The sequence below is a fragment of the Lycium barbarum genome, chromosome 11 (assembly GCF_019175385.1).
Source record: "Lycium barbarum isolate Lr01 chromosome 11, ASM1917538v2, whole genome shotgun sequence".
In the NCBI taxonomy this organism is placed as follows: Eukaryota; Viridiplantae; Streptophyta; class Magnoliopsida; order Solanales; family Solanaceae; genus Lycium; species Lycium barbarum.
In genome coordinates, this window is record NC_083347.1 from 124,031,925 (window position 1) to 124,042,669 (window position 10,745).

A 10,745-nucleotide genomic window follows, 5' to 3' on the forward strand; every position below is an offset into this window, starting at 1 on the left:
GATACTCCATCCTTTACAAAATTTCTGCCTGCTCCACTGAGTTCCATGATTTTCAACAGATATATAGTACTCCTATATGTACAAGATTACCAACATGAGTTGTGGTGGATGGTAGGAGTCCCTCCATCCATAATCAAGGTCCCGGCTTTGAGCCTTGAGAATGAAAAATATTTTGTTGGGAGCATTGCACGCGATTCGAATTTAATCGGGCTCCCATACGAATATTTGACATTGGATGGAAACAAAAAATATTATTGCAAAAGATTACCTGCTGGCTTGTGAGCAAGCTTTCTTGTTTTTGTTCCTTCAACGACCCAAGCTAAGTGCAGCCTTAGAATCAAACCTCCATGCAAACCCTCCAAACTCCATTTTCCACACATCACACGGCATTATTCGTGATTGCTTCGAATTCAGCGATGAATATACTACCCTTACACTGCATGCAAATGCTCTAGGCAATTCCTCACTTACAATTTTTTCCTTCATAACCAACCTCACCACCATCTCCGATGTTGGTCCTCCATCTGCCACCATTCTCCGATATGCCGGATTAACCCACTGCACAAAACCTAAGCCATCCGATATCAATCCTGGACACGTGTCCGTCTCGAGATTCTTCATCTTCTCCATGTCCGTACTTCCTAACAAAGCGTCTTCATCTGCAAATGTTTTTGTCATTCCATCCACCATCACCCAAGACTCCACCATTCTTGGTGTTTGCATCGCTACCTGTTCAACATAATTATATATATAAGTATAAAATAAAAGTGTGAAATCTCTCACGTAATAAACTTCGATAAGATAGGTCACACAATTTAACATGTTAATTACAAATAATTTTGACTGAAATTCCGTATTGTTAAGAAATTCACTGAATATGAATAAAAATTAATAAATTTATAACTCACTTGCTAGCATTTGAGTCTTTGAGATCATTGTTCTAGAATTTAGAACTCATAATATTTAGATCCTGGAGGATCCGCCTATGCAGGGAGAGGACTAGAGTTCAAATCTCATCGTCACACAAAAAAACAAGAAAAATATTTTCAAATATTTGATCCTCACATGTAATTAAGGAGGTGTATCAAAACATAGTTCATGTATGACAATTTCGTGGGAGAGGACTAGAGTTCAAATCTCATCGTCACACAAAAAAACAAGAAAAATATTTTCAAATATTTGATCCTCGCATGTAATTAAGGAGGTGTATCAAAACATAGTTCATGTATGACAATTTCGTTATTAAAATAAATCGTGCTCTCTCTCTAACAAATTATTTTTTTAAGAGTTAACGATTAAAAACACAAATGAACTATTATTTTTTCGCAAGTTTTAAATCTAGACTATCATTTGTTGTCTTTTCTTACCTGAACTATCGTCACCATGTACGTATTAAAACACACATCAACTATCAATATAATTGTTCTCTTTTTCTACCTGAATTATCATAATAATTAAGGTAAAAAAAAAGAACAACTAATAGCTGAGATGTATAATACTTACGTAGATAGAGATAATTGAGATAAAAAAAAGAAACATCTAATAGTTGAGATATGAAATTCGCGAAAGAAATAATAGTTAAAATGTATTTTTAATCATTATCTCAATTTAAATAAGATGGTCACACAATTCAATATTACCTTCAGATCGAATTGATCCGGCGAACTGATGGCTAAGATACCATTATTATCATACTTGTGAGAGAAACTGATTTCATTTTGTAAAGCTCCGTTATCTTGAAAGTTCGCGCTGCTACTGCTACTCTCCGGAAGCAACTGAAGGGTTACAACAGATCCATCTTTCCTTTCTTCTTCTTCAATAATATTGTTACAGTTGCTATTTTTCTTAACTCTAACGTACTTTCTCTTCCTTCTCGGTTTAGTAACCGGTTCATTCTTGATGTCCTCCGGTTTAGAACCAGTTTCTGAACCGTCGGTAACCGGTTTAGGTGCGATTGGCCGGAATCTTAGCATTATCCGGTTGACTACCTTCATATCTTGTGATCCAACGTTAACATCCATTTTTGTTGAAGAGTTAGCTCTTCTATAGAGAGCTTCTTTATGTTAGACTGAAGAAGTTGGTGGTATAATATGACCAGAGGTCGAGCCGATTATCATAGTTGTGGAATAGTTGGGTTAATTTACGCAAATGTCCCTTTTTCTAATCAATATTTAGATTTTACTTATATTTTTATAAGGGATGGAGCTTCGAAGTGACAATAAAGTTATTTCCGTATGACCTATCACGGGCTCAAGCAGTGAAAGATGCCACTAATACTTGTATTAGATAGGTTGCCTGTGTTACATTCCTAGGTGTGGCTTTCTTTGGACCCTGCTAACGATGAATGCTTTGTTCACTGGGCTGTCATTTTTTATAGTTTTTTAAGGTAATGTAAATATAGTTTTGGAAGAATTGCTCTTTTGATAGTGTTAGACTCAAGTTTAATGTTTATTCATACATTGCTCAATCTAATAGATCATTAATTAGATTGTTGTCTAATAATGTCTGTATACACAAATATAATTTTAGATTGTGATCTAATCTATCTGCTTCAATTTATGAGGCACAATTCGAATTTCGATAATCAAACTTCTTAATTTTGATAATAAGTTTGGATATAGAATCTTTAAATTTTTTAAATGAAATTTATATATTAGGGAATTCATAAGAATTATTATAAATCACAATAATTAACAATTCAAACTATTTAAAAGGGATATAAAAATTATGATCAAAGAAATACTTGTTTGACTCTAGTATCATATAAATTGAGACGGAGGAAGTAAGAATTTCTTAAAATATCTTTAGTTTTGTTCAAATTTAATCTTTCAACTAAGATAAAAAAAGAATCATAAATTACAAGAGAACTAATGCGTCTCTATCCTCAAAATCTGCCTACATTTTACCTTCAGACTCCACTAGCAAATTTACGCTAGATATTTATCGGTGTTGTTGTTACAAGAGAATAAACAATTCTCAAAAGGATTAACCAGTGAAAATCAGGGGAATAATTAATGAGTTAGGAAGTAACACATGTCTAGGGCGATACGTGGAACAGTGAGGAAAGATTAGGTAGGACCCAAGATTAAAGCAGCGTATCGAACTTTGGGTGGTGCAATTGGTGAGTACGTTAAAAGCCTATGAGCAGCTGGACACATATATAACACTAAGGAAAAAAGCTTGGACACGTATGTGCATTGATATAAACAATTTGGTAAGTACTTTTGATGGCATGTTTTAGTAATTGGACGCGTGGCTCTTGTTCGAATTTATAGTATTGAACTGAAAACTATAGCAAGCTCTCAATTGGTCGTAGGAATGACTTCATTATCTTGTTGAATATAAATTGACCAATTGCCTTCGTGTTTGTCATGTTATGAAGTGGCCAAATAATTTAATAAGTCTTTCTATTTATTATATTTCAGAAATACAATTTACAAGTTCACCAACCAACAATAACATATCCGTCCCGAGTGTAAAGCGTACACAGATATTACTCATTTCTGGTGAGGATACAGAGATTGTTTTTGGAAAACTTTTTGTTCAAATAACACATATCAAAATAATTAGGAAAGAAAAATACATAATTAAAGAGGACTTAGCAAATGTTAGAGAGAGCATTACATAGCTTTCAGGGAAAAACACTAACAACAACCAAATACTACGATAACCGAAATTCAGGAAACAACATGTACTCTCTCCGTTTCATTTTGCTTGACCCATGTTGATTTAGCACATCCCTTAAGAAAGTTTTTATTAGGGGTGTAGTTTACTAAACTAACCTAATTTTAAATTTGACTACTAGTATTTTATATGTAGTTATTTAATATTAAGGGTAATATGTGGAAATAATAATAAAACTCTCTTAATTTGCTAAAATGGACAAGTAAAAAAAAATTGTTTTTAGTAAGGGGAAAAGTAAAATAAAACTGAGAAATTTAAGGCATCTTCTAGATAGATCGTTACCCCATTTAATTTAAAATTCATGTAAATAACATTTCACATATGCGTCTTATGAAAATCAAAGCTATGAAAGTTCAGACCAAGAGAAGACTTTGATTTTTATACTTTAAAAAAAAAAAAAAAAAAAAAAGATGAGAATTTATTCTGCAAAGTTGTTGGATTTGATTGGAGGAAAAAGATCGCTGCATGTAGGACTAGACGATTGAGTGGAACGCTCTATCATGTGGTCGTGGTGTTGGGTATTACGGAGTCCGGAACCAAAATGCCCTCAAAGACACCATTTTGAACCAAAATACCCAATAATTTTTTTTTTTTAACAAAAGTACCTTTAGCGCAGTAATTTACTGTGCTAAAGCACTTTACGGAGACGGAGCCGTTAAGTGCTTTAGCGCAGTAAAATACTACGCTATAGGAATTAACCCATTGACTGCTTTAGCGCAGTATTTTACTGCGCTATAGAAATTTGTCTCTCACCTATAGCGCAGTATTTTACTGCGCTATAGCGCTCCGCCATTTTCCAAAACCACCCTCTTACATTTTCACTCCTTTTTACGTAATTTAGTCGTATATTAATCATGCTTTGAGATTCCGGAACTTCAATATTTTATATAGAACCCTAGTTATATTTGTACAATTAATAAAATAGGCTCAACACATCAAGATTCAAGAATACGCAATACTTTGGATTGTCGTTTTAGTGGTTGAAACTCGAAGTCCTTTTTTGTTTGAAGACTTGTAGTCATTAGCTTTAAGTTATTTATCTTTTAGGGTTTCGTCTTATTTTTAAATTAATGCTTAACTTTATTTTGAATGTGTCACGTTTTTTTTTATTATCAATTTAGGATGTGAAACTATAAACAATAATAAAGACTAAGATAATATTTATAAATATGCAAAAAATATATAATATTTACGATAAATTGTACAACACTAATATATATACACTATCGAGGATGGGTCCCACATGTAGTATGTCGGAGACTATCCCTACGCCTAAGGCTCATACCATCCCCCCCGCCCTCGCCATCGTCTCCATCGTCCTTTTTCCTCTTAATAACCGAGCGCTCCAATTCATGATCATCTCCTCTTCCCCTAGCCCTTGCGCCCTTAACTAGAACGTGTTTCTTCTTGGGATCTAGTCCCGCTGGCACGCTCAGAACCTCAGGCTGAGCTAGGTCTGGAAACTCGACCTCTTCCTCGTCAGGAGTTGCCACCGCGGGCGCCGAAGGATGAACCTAAAAAATATATAATAATTAGTACCATTTCTTATTTATATTGAATACATTAACGTTAATTATTTAATCAAACTTGTGTGTCAACGGGCGCCTGAGTAGGTTCCTGAGATAGGTCTGTAGGCTCCTAAGATGGGTGTGGTAGTGAATATGAGGTAGTCGCCTGGACGAGATGCTGTTCGAAGTCCAAGTAAAGGTTATAAAAATTAAATAAATATTTACCTTATATTGAATAAAATTAGTTTTAAGTAAAAAAACTTACATGCGCCTCGGTAGTCTCATGAGAAGACACCTCTGCCTCGGAAGACTGATGAGAATGCTCCTGAATGGGTAACTCTTGTGGACCCACTGGCGCCGAATCCTAAAGTATGAAAAAAATGAAATAATAAGTAACATACATATTTAAAATAAGTACTTTAAATAATAAAATATGTATATTAAATATTGACCTTATATTGAATAAAATAAATTTTAATAAAAAGCTTACCTGTGGTTCGGTAGTCATATGGGAAGACACCGCTGGCTCGGCAGACCCATGAGAAAACGCCTGAGTGGGTGGCTCTGGTGGACCCGCTGGCGCCGAATCCTAAAATATAAAATATTACTAAATAATGAGTAACACACACACACACACACACACACACACACACACACATATATATATATATATATATATATATATATATATATATATATATATATATTTAAAATAAATAATTTAAATGAACAAATAAGTATTTTAAATACTAACCGAGATCAAAAACTCATCGAAGTCAAGAATCCTGGCTCCCTCTAAATTCCTCACAGGCCGCTCATCAGCTAATGAAGTGCATAACGCCGCCAAATCAACGTTATCACGCTCCTCCATGTATGTATTCTGGCTCGGCTGTGATGAAGACCCGGGTATCTCAGCAAGTAAGAGCGCCGGCGTAAACGTAGGTGAGTCCCCAGGTGAGCTGCCACCGGCCTGGAACGGCTGCGGATGGACTAGACCGTGAACGCCCTCTGGAATGGGATCGGCCTCATCCGCCTCATCTACCAGATGGTGTCCTCCACCACCAGGTCTTCTAGCAGCAGCACCGTGTCCTCTACGTGCACGGTGTCCTCCGGCAGCACGACCTCCTTCTCTGGGAGCACCCGGTCCTCCTCCTGGCGCTGCCTGATACTCAGCCTCCGGAACAGGCTCCTCCCTGCGCCTAATCTCGCCTGCCTGCCGGATACCATCCTCGGATATCCATACCATCTCCGCCGCAAACCCCGCAAGCCCAGGGTAAGGCATATGCTCTAACCCCAAGATGCGTAAACGCTGTACGGCCACCAGCTGCATTTGTGTTCAACAGAAAAAAAAAGTTTATTTTTAAAACGTAACAATTAATGCAATTAAATAAATCTAAATACGATAAAATTGTCAATGCCTCGTACTGCCCCGCGAGTGCTGAGTATCCTACATCCCTAGGGGGACGCAAAGCTGGGTTGCCGATTAATCGGTGTGTGATCTGATGATACCAGCGCATGTAATGCTCAATGGGAGTCAAATGGCCGACCACCGCTAAAGTGCCCAACCTGTTCTTCCAACGGTGGAGCTAGACATCCATGAAAGCCAGAAATTCATCATCAACGGCAACCTGATCGTCCCGCTGGTAGTGTCAGAGCTCATGACGGACGTCAGGGGGTATACTCTGTATATGCCCAAACTGTCGTAAGACACGCTCGAGCATATAATCCTCTACGATGTACAGGTGTATCAACGGACACCGCGACCTCCAAACCCCCTGACCTACCCTACAGAAGGGCGGCAAACCATCTAATATAGCAATGTACGACGCCCATATAAATAGCTGCATAACATATAAATACAAATCAGTGATCACCAAGTAGAAAAGACGTTTAATTAAATTATTAATGTAAATTTAAATAGTTTTACCGCATCGTCCGTCATGTGATCAAGCTGGTCCCAGAATGGAAGGATACTGTGGTGTGTATCCACATCCCGATCAAAAACCGCTATCCACCTCCTCGCATAAGGCATGTCAATCTCGAGGTGATGCCTAGGTACGGGCTGAAAAGGCAGCATCCTCTCCCACACCCATAACTGTAAGCGATATTAGAAAATACGATTTTTAAGTCGTCATTTCAAGAGGTTTGTCTACATTAAAGGAAGGCACACTTAAAATATTACCTCGAGAAGAGCAAAAAATCCACACACATCTCTGACTACACCAACAGACGCTCAGCACAGGCATCTGCAAAGATACGCCAAAACAGCACCACCCCAGCTGTAGTCTCCCAGGCGGTCCAGATGCTCCAAGAAAACCAAATAACGTAAGCTGACAAAAGCACCCGATGAGTTCGGAAACAAAATGCCCCCGAATATAATAAGCAGGTACAAACGGGCATGACGATCAACATCGTCCTGTGGGGTACCGTCGTCAACCGGATCCAGACCCTCCAAATAAGTGCAGAGTGCACTAATCTTAACCCGACTCTGTCCCGAAATTTGGCCCTCGGCATCAGGCACGAAGTGGGTGAGCCTAGTCAACTCTGTCGCCCACGTCTGACCAGGAGGAGGCTCGTACCGAGTGTGTAGTGGCTTTCCATCTACCCGCAATCTAAAGAGGACCTCCACATCCTGAAGTGTAATCGTGGCCTCACCAGTGCGAAGATGGAAGGTATGTGTCTCTGGCCTCCACCGCTCAACCATGGCCGAGATGAGCGCCCAATCATGCTGTACCAGACCAACGGACACGCAACGGTAGATGCTGCCTTGAAACAATATCTCCAACACGCGAGGGTGTGGGTGGTGCTCACGTAAAAGAGTCCACACTCTCTGCAGCCTACAGGGACGGAGCCTAGTAGATATCCCTGCCCATAATAACTCTGACCTATGATTGTCTTGCAAAGACAATACTGATCTATCAGCGGGCCCCGGGTGAACAGCGGGCCCCGGGTGATCATTGGGCCCCTGGTGAGCATCAAGCGCCGGGGGAACATCGGGCCCAGGGGGAACATTCGGATCCATGAAAGAGTCCGGTCTGTACAAACTAAATTAGTCATTATTCTTAAAATGAAAGATAAATTATATTAACTAATTAATAATTTGTAGGGAATATGTGAATTATGTAGTATTATATCTTGTGAATAATTAACATGGGATATGCAGTAAATTTAATATATGATAGTAAGGACACATATGTGATGGCAAAGATTTTTAAGTTAATTACTTTTGAATTATGTGATGGCAAAGACTTGTTAAGTTAATTAGTTTGGGAATCGAAATTCAGCAGTAATATTTGTTTGGAACTCTATTTTGAATATGTGATATATTTTTAGTTGACCAAATAGCCAACACAACTACGATAAAATTAAACTAAAAGAGTATATTCGTCGACCACATATTTTCCTACAAACTTTATATTTTTTTCGTTAGCTTATGTATTTATGAAAAGAAGAACTTTAACTATTCTTTTTAAGATAATCTTTTTTTATTTAACATATATATTCACGCTTTTAAAATTATATAGATTAATAATTCATAATCATTTACAACTTGTTTGGATGGTTGTTACCTATTGTATTATATTATGTTGTTATTATATTACCTATACAATACAACACAATACGATAAATGTCAAAACAATGCATAACAATCATCCAAACAAAGTGTTAACAACATAATAATTCATTACCAATCAACTTCTTTCAATTCATAAACAATATTTAACAACTAATAAATTCATAATCAATATTTAACAAATAATCAATTAACAAAATAATAATTCATTAACAATTCATAAATAATTAACAAATTAACAACTCATAAAGATATAACAAATTAAATGTCACACCCTCATCTTGATAGGGCATGATGGGCACCCGACACTCATCAGAGTCGAGCGAACCCTTAAACGTTCGCTTTACCAAAACCTGTCATTTCAAAAACCTTTAAAACATGGAACTTTTCCAAATAAAGATCATTGTCTTTATACAGATTATGAAAACTTTCAATTAATTACGTACTTCAAATCAACTGAAATCATTTAAAAATACATACTCTTTTAACATCTATAAATGATTCGCACTTCTCGACGCCCTATCCACAGGACACTGTCTGCAAAGTCTCTAACATATACAAAATACCATGACATAAGTACTTGACCCGGCAACACTCCGAACTGAGATGGAGCTCGCCAATCCCGCTGGACACCTTTAGCAAAGTCTTCTACTCATCTGGGTGTACCTGCGTGGCATGAAACGCAGCCCCCGAAGAAAGGGGGTCAGTACGGAATATGTACTGAATATGTAAAACATCACTGAATCATAAACAAGGAAAGGCGTAACAGTAACCAGTTTAGAGACAACCCGGGAGTAACCTGGAACAGCCTTTTGAACCGTGCCATAAAGTGCCTTACACGCCTTCTAGCATACACAATGTAAGTACAGCATACCCAAATTCTAGAATACAGTATGAGAAAATAGTATCATAATGGTCCCTTCGGACGGCCGCTTCCGGCATAGTAACAATGATGGCCCCTTCGGGCATGCCGCCGGCATAACAATGCTAGTCCTGGCCCCTTCGGGCATGCCGGTTCCGACATAATAATAATAGTGATGATGGCCCCTTCGGGCATGCCGCCGGCATAATAATGCTAGTCTTGGCCCCTTCGGGCATGCCGGTTCCGACATAATAATAATAATGATGATGGCCCCTTCGGGCATGCCGCTGGCATAATAATCCTAGTCCTGGCTCCTTTGGGCATGCCGGATCCGACATAATAATAATGATGGCCCCTTCGGGCATGCCGCTTGCGACATTAATAATACTAGTCCTGGCCCTTTCGGGCATGCCGCTTGCAACATTAACAATAATGATGATAGCCCCTTCGGGCATGCCGGTCCCGACATAATACTACCCTGGCCCCTTCGGGCATACCAGTCCTGACATAATAATAATGATGGCCCCTTCGGGCATGTCGGTTCCGACATAATACTACCCTGGCCCCTTCGGGCATAATAATAATGATGATGCCATGAAATGTAAACATGAGTCGTATATGGAATGAAATAGTACAACCTCGCACCCCCTTCGGAGTGGTTTTGAAAATCTAAATGGTGAAATCTCGCACCCCCTTCGGAGTGATTTTGAAAATTTAATTAGTAAATCTCACTTTGTGTTTCCTTTAGTATAAAACTAATCTTCTCGAAATCATTAGTAAAATCATATGCATATAAATTAATTTTAATACTCGATGGACAAGTACACTTACCGACACCTGAAGGCTCAGAAACAAGTTACGGGTCAATCCGATTTAGTATAAGAAAGTTATGAGCGTTTCAGAAGTTATTTTTGGAAAATTAAAGCAACAATCATACCAAGTAGCTTTCAAATATCGTTATGGACATCATTCATTATAAAACCCCCCATGAACGTTTCTAAAACAATCCGAGTTCACTTATGAGATTTATGAACGTTATTCATTATAGAAACCTCTACGAGCATTTCCCAAACAATCCAAATTAGCACATGAAGGTTATGAACGTTATTCATTATAG

General features: G+C 38.0%; 1 protein-coding gene across 1 annotated transcript; it reads right to left on the reverse strand.

Annotated features, from left to right (window-relative positions):
* Window positions 1-299: 299 nt before the first annotated feature.
* Window positions 300-2,035, reverse strand: LOC132619290 (uncharacterized). Its single transcript, XM_060334237.1, has 2 exons — window positions 1,641-2,035; window positions 300-729 (listed from the first exon to the last, which is right to left on the reverse strand). Exons 1-2 carry the CDS (start codon window positions 2,019-2,021, stop codon window positions 307-309), a joined length of 804 nt encoding a protein of 267 aa, XP_060190220.1. The 5' UTR covers window positions 2,022-2,035; the 3' UTR covers window positions 300-306.
* Window positions 2,036-10,745: the final 8,710 nt, after the last annotated feature.